We start from the raw sequence: 19,148 nt of genomic DNA on the forward strand, positions 1-19,148 counted from the left end.
AAGCCGGTGTGTATAGTATTTTCTCTCGCGATAATCTCGACTTCGCATTCGCCGCGAGACTTGATGTTCTCTTCTTGACAACAAAAGAAACTGAATTAATTGATCAAAAATCAAGATAGTATATATATATTAGACGCTAAATGTATTCTTTGTATCATATCACGTGTCCAATCCCTATCACTTGATTTCATAATTAATCTTCACGCGATAAGGCGGGAAAAAAACTGTTCTCGAAAGAAGAAACTTCCGCGTGAAAGGGACCTGGGGCGGAAAACGCGTGGGGGTAGGTATGCGCATAGAAAACGGCGGGGGAAGACCCGAGGCAAGATCTGACATTTGGTTACTGACATTTTCACCCCGGGGTTGACGGCGGGCAACCCTTTGGCGTTGCCCGCGCTCAATCACTCCATTGTCTTCGGCCGGCGCGCTCGTTTTATGCCCGCGTCAACGCTTCATTATGGGGGCCCAGGGAGGACCAACAGACCGACGACGGGGGGATGTAGGAAAGGGGGAAGAAGGGGAGATACGACCGAGTCCGGTCGAGTTGGCTTCTATAGCCCACGTGCCCGCCACATTGTCTATCCCAAGAATATATTACGCGCCCACGCGATCGCCTGGCACGCGGCTCTCTCTCTCTCTCTCTCTCTGTTCAGAGTATCTCGCCTCGACGTCGTTCGGGCCCGGCTATCGATATCCGCGATCGCGATCGAGGCGCGATGAGTACGTCGAACGTGTCGATGAACGTGTCCATGGATAATGCATGCAACGCCGAGCCGCCGTAAACTTCGCTCGATGGTCGGATTGAAATCCGACGGTGATTTCGGCGTACTTTCGTACCTTGCGTTCTTTTGGCGGATCTTGGCGAGAGAGACTCCGAAGACTTGTCTAGAAATGTATGTCTCTCTATAAAGTTTAAAGCCAACGCGATTTCATTGTAGATATGGGAAAAATGTATCTCTAATTAGTATAATTCTAGTTTGCGTACAGAAAATTTTCAATAAAATTTAAACCAACTCTTTTATCTTGTTTAAATTAAATTTCTTTCTCATTGAAGATATTTAATAGGTGCTTATATGATACTCGTTTATACATAAAAAGATCATGCGATGTCAAAAACTGATGAAAGTCACACTTGCAGCTTCAATAAACATAAACCACGTCATAAAATCGAAATTTGTGGTTTTATACGGAATAAATCGCCTTAATTAAAACGACCTAATTGAAAATGAACGATCATACGACCAGCGAGAGAAGGAGAGACAAACTCGGCAAGGTGGAAGCCGAGTAAAACTCTGTTGGGAGGTAGTCGATGCAAAGTTGCCGGGGTCGAGCGAGGTCGAGACGGCTTCGTTGCACATCGTATCGGTCGGTCTAACTCCACCAACACCACCGGACCGGGGCCGGGACCGGGGCCGAAAGTGCAATGTTGCGAGCTAAACGCGCCGACACGCATGCACGCCACGCGGCGCAATTAATTACCGCGTAAAGTCGCGCTCGCGCGCGCGCCGTCCGATTAATTGCAGCGGCCGGGCGATCGGCGGCGAGCGCATAATTGACATTGTTGCGGCATTGTTTACGTTGCCCACTGAATTTATCAATAGGTTCTCCTCTGTGTGTATATACCGTCGTACGCGGGCGCGGCATTCTGCGTTCACCACCCTCGCCTTTCGCTGCCAGCGGGGCCGATTTCAGGCATCCACGAATTTCGCGCATCTAGGACGAAATCAATTCAATTTCGAATCTATATATTTGCGATAAAGTATAAGCCCGATATTTATTCGTAAATTTATTCGACAGAAACATGGCAATAAATGACGATTTATTTATTTGTCTGTAGCATTGAAACTCGAACTCGCTGAGATGAGTGAATTAACACTTATAAATTTTATTATTTACATACATTATAAAAAATCTTTTTATCTTTTTCAATACACAATTTATTTATTAGTTTATCGATGTCGAAGTCAATTGTTGATGGATCTCACGTCAAAGTTAATCCGTATTCATATTATATTTTCGTCGATTCTTAAATACGATAATATCAAAAGCTAAGCTTTTCACGCGATTAATGTGCATATGTTATTTCAACGCGAATTAGAATTGGACAGAGCTATGCATGAAATAAATGTACAGTGCCATTGTCCTTTCTTGTCATCCCGCGGGTCTGGAATTACGTAATGCCATCCGACATTGGAATCGACGTCGCGCTAATCGTCGTTGTGGTCGACAACGCAAAATACGTGAGAAGAGCGACCTTCCGCTAATCCCTATCTTTGCCGGCGACCCTCGTGTTCGGGATTTAATCAGACAGTGGTTCTCCGCAATCTGGAGTAGAATAGAATGGCATGACGGGGGTCTTGGTTTCAGAAACAATTGTGAGAATTAACAAGAAACTGACATTATATAAATGTACATTATTCAACGCGAAATGAAAAAGTTGCATGTTTGTACAATATTAGTAAGTCATGATTTCTAATTTAGAACAAATGTGGTTTTTCTTTGATCGTTTAAATAATCTATTTTTAAAATATATAAAATTATTTGCACGATTCGATAACATTTACAAATCTGACATATATGTAACTGTATTTCGAAAAGAAATTATATTTTTAATTTTGCACATGACATATTTTAATCTTAATATTTAAATAACAGCAAATTGTTAGAACCAGATTATTAAAATTATATAAGAAACTATCGATATTATATTGAAACTAAACAATTAAATCTCGTTGTTATTCTTTTATTAAATCCAGCATATATTAGTTTTGCGAAACGGTGACATGACAGGAGATTGTCCTTCACGAAGATAACAAACGCGAGACGGACGAAACGAGGACGAGCGCGAGAAGGGCACGAAAGGGCGCGAAAGAGCGAGATCGGGAGGTCGCGAATCCTCTCAGACGGATTATGACACGTAGAAAGTTCACGACCTTTTGTAGTCTGGCGCTACCCTCTTCGGGCCTCTCTCGCTCGACGGTGGTAATCCTCTAACCAGGCCGTTATGCCTGTTGTTGACATTTAGCCCCGGGCGCTCTCGAAACCGGTCCGCGATCTCTCGCGACCTGGGAAGGGACGAAGGGAGAGGAGGTTTTTTGTAGACACACTGAACGCGCGCGAGAGACACACCGGCGCGCAACTTTCGCGAGACAAGGAGCGTCGATGTGGGAAAAAAAGTTGACCTTCGTAGCACCTGCCTGCCGGGGGATATATCTACCTGCCTGGTACAAATCGTAAAGCGCGTGGAGAAACGGGAGGAAACCGAGCTACTCGGAGGGGCCCCTCTCTACTCGGAGACCCTAAAGGGCCCGCGGCGCGCGGCTACCCGAATGGCGTAATGGGATTGGCATTGTCGTCCATTAACATGACAATGCGGCTTCTAAACGGGACGCTTGTACGTACGTACGGGCCACCTATATGGGGTGTGTATTCCGGTTAAATGCGTGTCGTAGCTCCGATGCGTAGCATCGATAGGAACCGGAGAAAGAGAGAGTGAGAGAGAGAGGTGTCTCTAAATACGCTCGGTGTTGTTATGATAATTATCGCGCGGTCCCGCTGTGCGTGTGTATGTGTGCGTATATGCGGCGCTCATTATGCACGAGGAGGCGCCTCCTCACAATATTGTGATATCCGATATACAGCGAGCGATGCGCAGGGAACCGAGTGTGCTATGACACTTCCGTTCATCAGCATTGTTGATCTGAGGTTTCATGTTTACGGTATATGACGGTTTGAAGTTGTATTAGCTACTTGGAAAAACGTATATCTATAGATCCTATTTTTACAAATCTGTCACGTGCGTTCACAGATAACATACTTAAAAACAACCCTTCCCCAAAAGAATTCTTTTACGCAAAATACGCATAAAATTTGGGTGTGTGAAGTTGGCACCTCTATGTTATGCTCATCATAGTTCTGTTAAGAGTTCTGAGTTATTTAGAACCATAGGAAGAGTTCTTGCTAATTTTTAGAAATAGTTCCGGTCATTACGATAACGAAAATCAGTTTCAAAAAATAGGGGTGCTAATTTCACATTTTTTTACACATCGAGTTTTAATAGTTTTGAGCAGAGTTTTAAAGTTCTTTTAAATAGTTATATAGTTCCTGATTTTTTTTTTAAAGAGTTCTGCAAGTTTTAGATAAAAAAACGTACTTTCAATATCGAAGATATTTCTATAAAATATCTTCGATATTAAAAGTATGTTTTTTTATCTCTATAAAAATTGCAAAACTCTTTCAAAAAATAATCAGCAACTATGTAACTACTAAACAATTTAAATTTACTCACCTCACGGTTGCTCCTTTGTTGCACGATGCCTCCCCGGGCCTCCTTCTCGTAGAAGTTTCGAAACACTTGCACTCGCGTTATTTTTTTTCGTTCGCAACACGCGGCGACGCCCGGGTTCTAGCTATCACAATCTTCGACGCGTTTCGGTAAAACGCGAGACTCGCGAGAGTTTATTCGCGCGCGAATAAAACCGAAGCTCCATTTTCGCGTCGCCGCTTTCTCCAAGACCCACTTTTCGTTTCGGGGTTTATCGAACGAAGATGATCAAGAGAGCGACTTCGCCGCGACGCACTGAAGTCGCCGAAGGATGTAGCGAGACAAACATTGAGCGCGATTCATCACGATCGACGAGATCAATTTCACGTGTGCGATCGCGATTACGATGTCGGTACGTGCGACGCGATCGGATTTATACGATAATTAACCGTTAAACACGCTAATTAATACACTCGTCCTTTCGCGGACCGGCAAGAAGCGCGCGACCGTGATCACGAAGAATCGAAGAAGAGCACTGGAGGTGGAGCTAGACTGGCACTGCCAGATTCGGAACGCGCAACGACCAACGACACGTCGCGATAAGTCGTAGTGGTGGGGCATTGTAGGGATCGCGACGCAACATACGTCCGAGGTTCAGCGAATCAAGTCGCAACTACATACCCTCACCACTACGACCTGGTGGGAGTATGTAGTCGTGACGTGATTCGCCGAGCTCCCACGTCGCGATCCCTACCATGCCCCACCACTACGACTCGGCGCGACGTATCGTTGCGCGTTCCGAACCTGGCAGTGCCAGTCTAGCTCCACCTCCAGTGCTCTTCTTCGATTCTTCGTGATGAACGGTCGCGCGCTTCTTGCCGGTCCGCGAAAGGACGAGTGTATTAATTAGCGTCTTTGGCGGTTAATTATCGTATAAATCCGATCGCTTCGCACGTACCGACATCGTAATCGCGATCGCACACGTGAAATTGATCTTGTCGATCGTGATGAATCGCGCTCAATGTTCGTCTCGCTGCATCCTTCGGTGACTTCAGTGCGTCGCGACGAAGTCGCTCTCTTGATCTTCGTTCGATGAACCCCTGCAAAAAGTGGATCTTGGAGAAAGCGGCGACGCGAAAATGGAGCTTCGGTTTTCGCGCGCGAATAAACTCTCGCGAGTCTCGCGTTTTACCGAAACGCGTTGAAGATTGTGATAGCTAGAACCCGAGCGTCGCCGCGCGTCGCGAACGAAAAAAAATAACGCGAGTGCAAGTGTTTCGAAACTTGTACGAGAAGGAGGCCCGGGGAGGCATCGGGCAACAAAGGAGCAACCGTGAGGTGAGTAAATTTAAATTGTTTAATAGTTACATAGTTCCTGATTATTTTTTGAAAGAGTTTTGCAATTTTTATCTAAATTGGATGTTAGGATGTTACGATGAGACATCTCGAGCTAACAATTACGAGCGATGAAGGGCGAAACTTAATTAGCCGTTCGCGTCGCGTAATTACGACATTTTCGATTCCGTTTCGAATGAAATGGTCTTCCTCCTTTTCTCCGCGAAGTCTAGCCGTCCCTTCATACTCTCCCTTGATATCTCATAAAGCCGTCCGCCATCTATTACCTTGAGCAGCCTCCATGAGGCGCCGCAACATACATCAAAAGTATAATTATCACCATCGTAGAGGCACTTTTACAGACGATGATTCCGTCGAATAAGTCACCGATGGCCGGCCGCGAAACGATTAAGCGATTATACCGTGCGAATTAAAGCACAACCCGAATCATCGATCGTATAATATAAATTTCGAACGTGTAATCTTCATCAGAGCGATGCGTGATGAAGATTCGCGAGATCCTTAATTACTCGGGATGCAGCACCGTATGTAAGTCGCGCGTGTCATTGCATGCGACACGATCGGCCGGCGAGCCTTGAGAATTAACGAGCGTATTAAGGTCTCGTGCTCGTCGTTGCGCTCCTTTTAGGCGTGCTTATTAACGCGTCTGTTAACACCCATCCGCGGAACCCCCTTCTCTCTTTCTCTCTCTGTCCCTCTCTCGCTCGATTAGCCGACCGTATAATTATCGTCTCTTCGCGTCCTTCCTTCTGGCGCTTTTCTTCGTTACATCTTATCTCGACCTGTCGCTGCTGCACGTCTGAGGAAACGCGAACAGATGCTCCTCCTCGAACGTAACGCGAGGCTGAAGGTGTTGAAAAGTTCTGGCTATCGATATACTTGTTCGGCGCTTGAAGCCGTAAATATTGATGTTAATAGTATAATAAAATATAAATAATTTTTGTTTTGTATATAATGCAATGAGATATGCTTTAAAAGTATCGATGGTAAACAAGGCGAAAAGCATTTTTCATTGTCATTATTGAAATTTGATCGTGTTAAAATACATGATATTCAAGCATTTGAATCCGACACTTAAAATGCAAAAATGATATTTTATGATAAAAAATAACAATCACGTAATAATCCTGAAGTTTCTTATTATATGTAATTATAATTTAATTTAATAAAATATATATATATATATATAATATGAAAATAATATATATTATAATTATTATATTTTTTTATATGTCTCTATAATTACTATAATATATTAATTAAACATAAATTATATGACATATTCTATTTCTAGTTAAATTTGATACGATGATATTTAGATTCTTGTCTATCCATCAACCATCTGCGACCGACTAGCACACGTGTAATGACTTTTTTCTCAAATCATTTCTAATCTTTGATTCTTTATAACATCTCGCGGAATTCGCCTTCGCGCTGATTTCACGACGGTTCTTAATCATCCGCGTGTTGGATCGCGCGTAAAGGATTTATGCTCGCAATTTGCGCGAGAATCGCAAGCGCTCGTAACATTACTCTATCTGCACGAGGCAGAGAGACAGAGAGAGAGAGAGAGAGAATGAAAAGAGAGGAGATCCTTTCGCGTACGATTCCGCAACTCGCAGCGCGATAAAGCGACCGGCTTTTCTTCTGCGTCGCGACCGCGAGATAGAAGCCATTAATGTAAGTCACCTGTTACAAGACACGCGGAATTAAGCGCGGTAAATTATATGTTGTGTCACGTCGCACACGCGCTCGTAGATATCTATCCCTATCTGCCGTAATCGCGGAGAAGTTATCGAATACGCAACGGACGATCGTAATGAACCTTTTCTCGGCAATCGCATCCTCCTAGCTTATTATTACGACGCACCTTGTCGACGCATTCCCTCGTTATCTATCAAGATCATTCCTGTGTAAAGTTAAACGATCATGTGTGAGAGAAAAACAGTTATGCGAATAAGAAGAAATATATCGTAGATATTTCGCTATCACTCGAAGAGAGAACTTAATATCTCTTCATAATTATATATTCGCAATTTCAAGATTAAACATTCTTTTTATTATTATTATTATTTTTATTTTAGTCATTATTAGCTTTGCTATATGTATATTTATGGTTTTAAGGATCTGTTAAATTTTATAGCCTAGATTCTATCTCTCTCTGACATATTAATTAATTCGCCTCTTTAAAGTTTGACATTTATAGTTTATTAAAAAAGAAATAAATGAAAACTAGTTTGTCGTATATGTATTAAGATAAAAGTTAAAATATGGATATTTTTGTGATCATCTCTAAAAGTTGTGCGCTACAAAGATGTCTGCCCTTATTAATGTTGGATTCATTTTTAATCAAGAGAGTTCTTTCGCTCAGAATCACACATATCGGAGATAAAAAAAATAGTGAAAAGTCTTCAGTTAGTAAAAGAATAGAGATCATGATGGGAAGATGAAGAAACATGTAATAGAGCGTCGGAAACGAAGAAAGGAAGCGGATGATGGTCGATATATATAAGGTGTCTAGTTTTCCGCTGCTGATAAACTACTATTAATAAAAGACCATCTTGCAAATTCTAAAATTCCAATTTTAATGCAACTTTGCATGTATCTAGAATATTCAATAAATAGATTTACAAATTTTTACTTGTTAAAAGAAGTATGAAACTAAATTTAGAAGTATATTTCGAACCTTTTTATACATCTCATAAACTACGTAAGAGTGAAAAATGTTTTATATAAAAGACTTATGGTAAAGAATTAAAAAATTTTAACTGAACGATTAGTTTTTTAAAAGCGTTGAAAAAAAATTATCTTAAAAAAGATTTTAGTTTATTTATCTAGTTGCTCTAAATATGTGCATGCTGTATCACGATCGCGATAGCGGATTAAGCAGTTTCCCTCGTAAATTGTCTCGGTAAGAACTGGACACTGTATACAAAAAAAAAAGGCAGCATGCAATCGGGAGAGCGAGAGCAAGTAAGGCTGAGGAGAGAGGCTTCGCGGCTTCGCGGGGATTCTTCCATGCCCTTCGGAAATGTCATATAGCTGTCGGGTGCCGCGGAGGCAATATTTCACGCCGGTAGGTCCCCCCGGGTCCCCCTTTCGCGAGTCGTCCCATCCTCCCTCATGGGCCTCACCTCCCGGCGTCATCTCCCCTGCCCGCGTCCCCGGAGTCCCCGGTACTTTTGAAGGAGTTTTTACGGAGTCTCTCGATCTTTAATCACAGCTCGACCTTCCATTGTCAGTGACGTCACCTCCGACTCCGGGAAGGGTGCTCAGGGGATGCTTTGTGTCGGACTACGCTGATCCCTCTCCGTGTCATTTGTCTCCGGACGCCTTATTTGTACGCGCATATAGAGGAAAAGAGAGAGGAGGAGAGAGTGAGAGAGAAATTCCGTGATTCTACGCGACGCGACTTTCGCGCGAGAGAAGAGGAGAAAGAGGGTCGACAGACTCCGGAGAGAAGATTCCGTCGTTCCTGGTCGCGCATATCGATATGTATATCCCTGCTGCAAGAAACGCGCGATGTCGACGCCGAGAAGTTTTGCTGAACGAGCGATTCCTCGCGGTCTTACGTACCCTTCTCCCCGCGATCACCCCCTTATTCTTCCGACAATCTGCTTCCGCTAGGGCGGATTACGACGAGGTATATATATATGTACGTACCCTCGGGATTATCCCGCCGATCGGCGATCATTTCCGTCTCGACTGTGTAATATCCGTCAAATCTTACGAATGAAACTATTCGGAAACTACTTATGATTTAGATGCCCTTCAGCTACCCTAAAGTTTAAAAACAATGAAAAACAGTTCAAATATTAGTATGAATCAATCAAAGGTCGGTTGTTTGGAAATTACATGAATATCTAAGTGTCAAATATAAAATGTCAAAGAATTAATTATCTATAAAAATATTATCAATTCGAGAATATAGCAGAAATAAGATATTAAATTGCAAGTTTTTTAATTTCTGAAAAACTTCTGAGATAATTTATAACACTTATGTAACAGATGTACCGCAATTATAACACAAGTACTAGAATCATAAGGCAGCTGACGACACCAAATGTCTCCCCGGCAAAATTGAGACTAATAAGGCAGGGAATAACGCTGGATCTAGCCAGTACATACTGGAAAACAGTGGAATGTCTGATATTAGTTTCAAGGAAACGGGAACAATGATCGCGTGCTAGAAAATGACTGAAAAATGCATTAGACATTCGAGAAGGGTCGTAAAGGAAAATTTATCACATCGATCCGCGATCTTATTAATTTTACAATTTATTCTCAATTTTATGTATGTTTTTCTATTCGAGATATTCTACAATTCAATCCGCCCAATCTCTTGTCAGCAAAAAATGTCGCAAAGTTACCAGTAATTGATTTAATATCGTACAAGGCTTGTAATATCGATAAATCGCTAGCTGTCAAATTTCAATCGATCGAAAGCTTCATACACGAAGAGGGGAAGGGACGGGGGACTCCGAGGTGGCATATAAGATTGCAATGGGACTCGGGAGCCCCATCACGGAAGATTGGTCACAATTTATGATGGTGCTCGGTCAATGAGGCGCCAGAGCATTTAGCGGTTAACGCGTGCAACGAGACAGAGATGAAAGAGACAGAGAGGGACGACATGACAAGGAAACCAGAGACGCCACTCGACATGGCATTATTCGAACTGATGCGGTGAATTGGCGCTGACGACATCATACAGAGCCAATCCGACAGTTTGTTTATTGGCGTTGGCGGATTCCTTGCGTTGGTCTCTCCCGTTTAATTGAGCCCTCGTCGATCGAGACTGATACGGGTAGATGCAGCAGATCGCGTTCGGATTTCGTCGACCAGCATCATTTGCGAACGTAAAGCTCTTCTTTGATCTTTTTGACATTTCCAAACAGAAATGTTGGACCTCGAAGATGGACCGAAATATTTGTTGAATTATTTATTCGTTAAGTCATGGTTTTAATGATCGTAACAATTGTCACATATAGAGATTTCATTATCCATAATCTGATATTTTTTGCGAGCGATTACATAGATGCGACGAAAGAATAATTTATCGATTCGCGTGAAATCAATTTTACTCGAGAAACAGTTCATATGCATTTATAAATCATTGGCGTAAAATTAATACCTGTGGCGCAAACTGTGTTCCTTGAGAAAACGCAAGCTATAATGAAAGATCTGTCAAGATCTCGGTAAGACACAGATTCCCTCGAGCGCTCGGCAATAATATGCAAACAAGTGTGTCGCAAGCATAAAGCAAGTAGCAAAGTACATGAATGAATGCATTTAGATATTACATGCGTTAAATGATTGAATCGTTATTTATCAAGATACTATCTTATATTATTTATCAAGATATCATCTGTCCATAATAAATATGGATTATACCCTTTGTCAAATAAATAATTTTGATTTAATTATGGACTCGAAAAGAAAGAGGGATGATTTGTGTTTTCGATAAATATTGCTGCAATCTTTTTCAATTAAATGAAAGTATCAAATCGATCAATATAAATAATTTACAGCTTATTATAATAAGTAATTTCCACCTCAGTAACAATTTTTCTTTATAATTATAAAATATAATTAAAAAATATATATAGATATGTTTGTCACTCTTTCCCATTTTTCAGAAACGTAATTGTATCATCTTTCACCGCGTTATGTATGTCTGCACATACGCAGAGGTATAGTTGCAGATTCAATGGTCATTCACTGGCGGTGTCCGGTCGTTCACTGCGCCTACCTTTATCTTCCATTCCAATAATTGGCAAACTTCGCGGTTTCGGTCGCGCGGTAGGTAATTTCGCCCGTTCCCAACGCGCAAACGTTTCCGCATCGCTTTCGTAAGCGCAGACGTCGTCGCGCGGAAATGCAAATGCGCGAGAGAGAATCGCATTATTTCCCTTACGTACGCGTAATAGCCCATTATGCGCACGTGGGCCACAGACGCCACAAAGGAATTTGGCGTGTCTGCGGCGCGTTTATATGTACGTTGTCGAGGATCGCGCGTAACGAGAGAATCGACAATATATATATCCGTCTCTCCCGTCTTGTATACGTGGAGTTGGCAAAAAGAAACCATCCCCGACCCCCTATCGGCACACGCCCGGCTTTTCCATCATCGTACCCCCGTCGATTTATGCGTGCGCGAACAGATGGATGTACGCACGCCTCCCGATAAAGCGATTCGTCGTAGTACGCGGCTCTCGTTTCACGGAAAAACGCAAATTATGAGACGGAATGCTCTGATACGTGACGAGCAATCTCGAGGTGCTAATAACCGATGATAATGCCTAATTTAAAATTCCATTTAGAGATATAAATAATTACATCTTGTATTAGATTAGAAGAAATTATTAATTTAATTAAATGAAATTACTTCATATCTAAATGAAAATATCTATGTATCTGCGAATAAATTCAGCTGGTTAATTTTATCTTAGATAATTTTATATTAAGATCTAAGATGATAGGTTGTTTTTGAGGTACATCCGATATATTTTTGGGCATAAATTACACGCATCGTTTCTCTCTCCCCCTTCTACACGAGAGACTGGATTTTCTGCGAAACAATGGCGCAGTTTCACGAGTAGCACCGAAGTGAACAGATGGCCCACGTGATTAGTCTGACATTTGCACTATCGCGGTGTCTCCGGTTGACACGTGCATTCCAACGGCATGGATTGCAGTCTCATCTGCCCAAAGGCGGTTTTCGCTGCAACCCTATGAAGAGCTTAACCCTTGAAATGACGAATCAAACTTGTAGGATGATCCGAATCTGACAATATTGATTCAAACCGTTTCTTAATTAATTAAATTCTCTCTTTCTATCGTAATTTTCTAATTATCGTTGTTATCATTCTATTGTAATTTTGCAACGAAAGAATTGGATAAACCGCTCTTACAGCTGACTAAAATAAAAGTTCTCGCACAATTTGTATAGATATAGATATATTTAATTAGCGCGCTAATTGATGCTGAAGAATTTAATTCTATAGAAACTGTATAAAATCAAGTGGCCAATCTTGGCAGGCACGATTATGCAGATAATTTCGATTAAAATCATCCCATGATTGCCCTCGCAAGAACACTTCCGCTCGATTTCCGTCCGACTGTTTGCCCTCATCCTCTTCGTGGTAGGTTACGTTTAATTTCTTTTTTTTTTCTCTTCCTCTTTTCCTCCACTCTTCCGCTCCCCCATAGTCTCGCGGCGGCCATTCTATTCTACTAGAGAGAACCTCTCCGGCTCGCTAATCATGCCTCGGCTAATGGCCAACAACGATAATTAGCCCGATAATAAAGCGTAGGTGCTTCTTCCTTGCGCGTAGATTAAACGGCAACAGTTATCGCCTGCCGCGCGTATCGAGAAACGCCTAACGAAGAGAACGTTCGGAGCGGAAAAACTGATATTTTCTACCATCGGCTGCGAACACGAGCAAGAGATTAAGGTCAAGGCACGAGGAAACGTACTAAGCTTCTTATGACGTTTATCTGTAGGCTAGGTTCAATGGTCACAGAAATAATTTTACTTCAGGACCTTGACTCTTCTTTTCGCTCGAGTTGCTTCTCATGCAAGAACGTTTTTTCTTTTAACACTTTAAAGTGTAATAAAAAGTGATCTATTAATATCATAAAAATATAAAGGATGTTTTATCGTTAGAAGTCACATGACAGAATGCCTGCGTCGATTTAATAATTATTTTACTGAATAATCAAGCATAATTTTCTTCATACAAAGTGTGTATTAAACATCTTGCTCTTCCATTTTTTTGTTGCAGACGCTTGCGGTCTTTCGGACGTGGCGCACATCGAGTCTCTCCAAGAGAAGTCGCAGTGTGCACTTGAGGAGTACTGTCGGACTCAGTATCCGAATCAGCCGACGAGGTTCGGCAAACTTCTGCTGCGACTACCATCCCTACGGACGGTTTCGTCGCAGGTGATCGAGCAGCTCTTCTTCGTGCGACTAGTAGGTAAGACGCCAATCGAGACACTAATCAGGGACATGCTGCTGAGCGGCAACAGCTTCAACTGGCCCTACATGCCATCTACAATGTGACACTCTATCTGGAGGCAGCTAGCTTCCGCATAATACTACAGTTCGAGCGGTGACGTCGCGGCGCCCTTCGACGATCATCCGCAGGCCCGATTCCCGCGCGAGTAGAAAAATGAATACCGCGAATCCTGACGCGAAAGATAAAGAAGACGCGGGACGACTCTCTTCCCGTCGTTGGTCGCGAAGTTAATCTCGGGATTGCAAATCCGCGAAGTTCCAAACTCGTCGTTCTCTCGTCATGATGACTTTGATGTGACGCGACGATGACGATCGTTGTTCCTCGTTGTCGATGCCTGTTGCACTCGCGTTTCGTTAAATCGGTTCTCGCGAGAGATCGGGATATCCAGTTAGGACTAAGGGCTTTTGTACGCGAAACAAAAGGATCGCGAAAGGAAAAGAGAGAGAGAGAGAGGGGGAGAGAGAGAGAGAGAGAATTAAGCGCAGTCATTAATAAAGTTCGAGGGTGGTAGGATAATAATGCGCGCGAAGCGAGAGAGAAGGGTGGAGGAGAGACATCGTCTTGTTCGTCGGAGGCAAGGCATGTCGGAGACGAGCGGGGAAAGAGGCGAGAAAGAAAGAATAAGGAGAAAAGGCATAATAAAGATGTTGCTCATTCAGAGAATCACGAAGGCGCCGAGTGGCCCGACAGCGTCCAGGAACGTCCACTGGGCGTTAAAACTTGGTGCTCGCTAAAGTGGTCGAGGGAGAGATTTTATACGTGTAAGGAGCTTGTTAGTTGTTCCGCGCGTGTGTGCATGAGTGAAAGAAAGCAAGTGAACAGAACGAGAGAAATGAGAAATAGGTAAGGAAAAGGGCGAGGGGCCGAGGGGGGAAATAGATAGATAGATAAGTGTTTTGTTATATGGCGAGGAATGAAATCAAGAGGGCGGGAGGGAGGAAGAGGAGAGACGAGCGTGGCGTGAAGAAGTCATAAATTAGCATTTATAATCAACTATGGGAGAGAGAGAGAAAGAGAGAGAGAGAGAGAGAGAGCTTGGTGGATCTCCCATCGCTATCTCGAATCAATCTTCGCGTCGAGTACTCGCTATTAGTCGAGTCATGCCATAGGCCTTAGTCATTCGTCTTGACGCCTCTTCTACGAGGCTGATGCGCTCTCCAAGTCCCGTAGCCTGTGAAACATTCTTTCGGAAATATTTCTTTCGGACACGAAACTCTTGCTAACTCTTGCACGTGCATCGCAGATCTAAATCCTACGACACGTCGCTTTCGTCGAACTCTTTTGTGACTTTCGAGAATTATAGCTGCCAGGTCGTGATTCTATCTTGGTTGTTTTCGCGCAGTCCTAATCCTTAAATTATTATGTGAAGGTCTTTTTAAAATTCCAGCGATTTTGATTTTATTTCGTACGATATAAAAAATTTTTTTTAAATTATTTATGTAAATTTTTGTTCGGATTATATTGCAAAACACTATTCACACTAAAGTGATAATTGTCATATTTCTTGAGAAAAATATCTTTCCTGAATTGTTGGTAGAACTTTAATATTTTACATAATAAATCAAAATGTGATAATCTGAAAGCTATCTATATCTATATCTTTTATTCGAACAAAATTTTATTAATTGACAAAAAATTAATTTTTTAAATATGCGTTATTTCCTTTCTTAATTCAATTATTCTTATTATTGTGATAAGCCATTTATTATACTTTGGGAGTTCCTCGAGCGACTCGTTAAATTCAAGTTTACTTAAAATAAATTGTGAAATTTTTGCAAAGGCTACGGTATACACAGTACGTTTATCAAAGTTTATCTCTCTCTATTTAAAGATAAATATATTGTACAAATTCTCTCTCTTATGTATAGTACTTAGATAGGAGCGAAAACAGAATCGGGCTTCATCTCGGCATACCTGGTACTTTAGCGAATCGACTTTATTAATATAAAAGAAATAAAAATTGTTTGTTGTAAGTATATTATAGGATGTGAAGAGAAAGAACAAAGCGTTGCGTTCTAAGGCGTGAAATCACGTAAAAGAAACTTATAGAAATCCATGCGGAATGAATTAGTCTCCTTTACGTTCGCGCGCGATTTTTGACAGCGGCGTTTGTGCGAATAGCGAATATCACGTTTACTTGTATATCGTATTAGGCTTACGGCGGTGATTTCGATGTCCCGTATAAACGCGAAGGCGCGATCATCTTCGAGGAGAAAGTTTCGAGGGAGAAAAGCAGCGAGCTAAACCCCACACGCGACGCTCAATCTGGATGACAATATCGTGCGATATCACACATTTACACATACAAACACACACAACTAGCCAATATTATATAGCTTGTAAATACGATATTTTTAACTTGGGTTACTTAAGAGCGTGTACGTGACGAGATAACTCGAGAGTGCGATATACCCGGGAGTCGTCTCTGTATGCTAGTGCCATTGCGCGTCATCGCATCATCGCATCGCGATTAATCCCGATAATCTCGATATACCCGGGCTCTCGGTGGACTCGAAAATTCCCATCAGGTCCGGAGGAAAGAAACACGCTGCGGAGAAGAGGTAAGTCGAGGCTATTTTGTTGCATTGAGATGTTTAAATGATCACGAGCAAACTGCGCCAAAATTCTATTGTTATACTACTTGCAAAATCACACGTCGAGTTATCGTGAATCGTGATTGTTAATAAATAATAGCTAGAAATTTCAAACGAGATGATTCCGTGATTTGTTGAATTGTATAAAAAAAAGAGCGACAGTTTTGAGACTCGTTACGTCCCCTCCGGTTTATAATATTTTATTAGACGCAAAGTTTTTCGTTGAAAATGTACAATAAAAACGTATAGAATTAATATTTACGAATAATGGTGTATTTTAAGCCCTCTCTCAGTATATACAATTTCGGATCGAGAAATCTTGAAAATATAAATTGCTAATTATTATAATTTTATTTTATATATTAACAAATATATTTATTTTATTAAATTATATAAATTGTATATTATTATTCGTTGTTTTTATAATTAAATTAATATAATTTCTAAAAAAGATAGAATTTTTATGTTTTTCTACCTTTGGTAAATCTACTATTGTTTACGAGTTTTACTTTTTTAGGCAAGATTAATAATGTAATATGATTAAATAATTTTTTTTTTAAATTTTTCCAAAGATGTTTTATGAAACTTATTATTATTATACGTAGTAAAAGAATAAGAGAATAATAGAGGACGCAAATTTTCCGAATCTCTTGACTTAACTCGAAAAATATATATATTTGAGTTTGGGATAGAACGAGTTAAAGTCGAGACACGCACAAAACGCTACGAAATATATCGAGATATATTTTTTATTGAAATATGAAGAATATTCGATATTGCTCGTGTATGCGTGTGTGTGTGTGTGTGTGTGTGTGTCGCTTAGGGTCTCCGATAAAGATAAAATAACTGTGAGTTGAATATGCGAGAAATGAGGACGGCGCGGCGAGATGTGCGTGTGTATTTCAATGTGCGTATAGGTACGTATGTGTGTGTGTGTGTGTGTGTTTTATGCGTATGGAAAAATAAGTGAAAGAAAATGAGCGTATGATAGAGAAAGAGAGAGAGAGAAAGAGAGAGAGAGAGAGAGAGAGAGAGAGAGAGAAAGAGCGCGAGGTAGCAAAATAATGTGATATATGTATGTCAAAATTTTAAAATACGATTTTTCGAGACGGTGCTTTTTCTATCTTATAAATATTGTACAATATATTGTATACACACAACTCGGCGCGTTGTATAGGGTTGTTTAATGATATTAAGAGGAAATATTTGAATACTACTTCAATTATAATAAATGTGGCAATGTCGAGCTAGTTACTTAGTGGAACACTTCTTTTTTTAAGGGTATATGGGATATTTCTAATATTTTTTAAGCAGCGGTCATTCCTTGACAGGAAATTCTGCGATTTCGTTTCCTCGAGCGGGATCCAATTAACGAAACTGATTCGCTCGATATATATGAGTGCTATATTTCAAAGATGCACACTTTTGACAACGTTTTAAAAATAGATATAACACTTACTCTATATTTTTCCTTTTCTTCAGCTTTACAATAAAACTTAACGCTCTATATATAACTGAAATACTGTATTTTTTTCGTTAAAATCCAGAGATAAATCGAAATCCCGATCGAATTCTTAAAAGTCGTATGTTATATTAGAAATATAAAAGCGCACAGAGAGAATTTTTTCTTAGAATTTACCCTAAAAATCATGGTAATTGCAGGGCAATATAGTATGGAAAGAATTTTATGAGAATTTCTTTGATTAATATTTATCACAATAAAAAATAATATTTATCACAATAAAATATAAAATGTTTGATTAATTTTACTAAACTACATAGAAAAATTAATCAAACATATTTTATATTTTATTGTGATAGATATTATTTTTTATTGTGATAAATATTAATCAGAGAAATTCTCATAAAATTCTTTCCATACTTATTGTCCCACAATTACCATGATTTTCAGGGTAAATTCTCTCTGTGCACGATATGTACGAGATAAAAAAATATCAATTCGGAGCAAAGAAGGACGATCACTATTAAACATCGAGTACTTAAATACTTAATACTTCGCTTATTTTCGCTCATTTAGCATTTTTTGATATTACTAGAATACGGAAGAAATCCATTTTTTGATTAGAGAAATCAACTATTGGACGGAATAGTGTTATAAATAATCTTCTCCTACTAAAAAAAAGAATTCAACATTTTATGGTAACTCTTTAAAATAATCATTAATCAAGATTAATAACAATTAATATTAAATAAACCAAAAAAATTATAATCAACATTAAAATTATAAAGATAGTTTATGAAAATATTTAATCTAGGATCAAACTATTTTTTATTTTAACAATGATTATATTTCCAACAGAGAGAGAGAGAGAGAGAGAGAGAGAGAATTATGCAAGATAAGTAATATATATAATATACACACATTACATATCGAATTTTTATTTTTATTGATTTAAATCGTTATTCCGTCCAAAGAATTGAAATTCAAGTGACATATCCTTGTTGATATGAATGAATAATTCTTTGACATTGCGCGACGTGGATCCCTCTCGAGGTACTCGCCGATGAAGATGCGATTGCTCACGAAACTCAAAAATGTATTATATCGACAAACGAACGCGTGTACGTACGTCAGGGCGCGAATGACGTTCTTATACATAGTTATGTATAAAGTCGTGAACATTTTTGTATAAAAAAACATGTAAATAATTAATATATATAAATATAAATAAAGAAAATAAATATGAACGTATATATAAATATATAAATATGAAAATATATGAATATATATATAAATAAATTGCAAAGAAATATATATATATATATAAAAAATATATATATATATATACATACACACACATATTGTATCATCGCGTAGGATATCGCTACGACAAGTAATAAAAGCATTATTGATGATGTAACCACAGTGTCGAAACGCATAACGGCGGTATG

General features: G+C 40.0%; 1 protein-coding gene across 2 annotated transcripts in view; it reads left to right on the forward strand.

Moving 5' to 3' along the window:
* Svp (COUP transcription factor 2) overlaps window positions 1-18,948 on the forward strand; it is a 116,033-nt gene extending 97,085 nt beyond the window's left edge. For both annotated transcript variants that reach the window (XM_083045077.1, XM_083045079.1), the window contains exon 4: window positions 13,408-18,948. In XM_083045077.1, coding sequence (XP_082901203.1) covers window positions 13,408-13,685 — 278 coding nt within the window. In that variant the 3' untranslated portion in view covers window positions 13,686-18,948. The remainder of the gene's footprint in view (window positions 1-13,407) is intronic.
* Window positions 18,949-19,148: the final 200 nt, after the last annotated feature.

The sequence above is a fragment of the Prenolepis imparis genome, unplaced genomic scaffold, assembly GCF_030444845.1.
Source record: "Prenolepis imparis isolate NDT839.2.m4 unplaced genomic scaffold, iyPreImpa1.0 SCAF_9, whole genome shotgun sequence".
NCBI classification, from domain to species: Eukaryota; Metazoa; Arthropoda; class Insecta; order Hymenoptera; family Formicidae; genus Prenolepis; species Prenolepis imparis.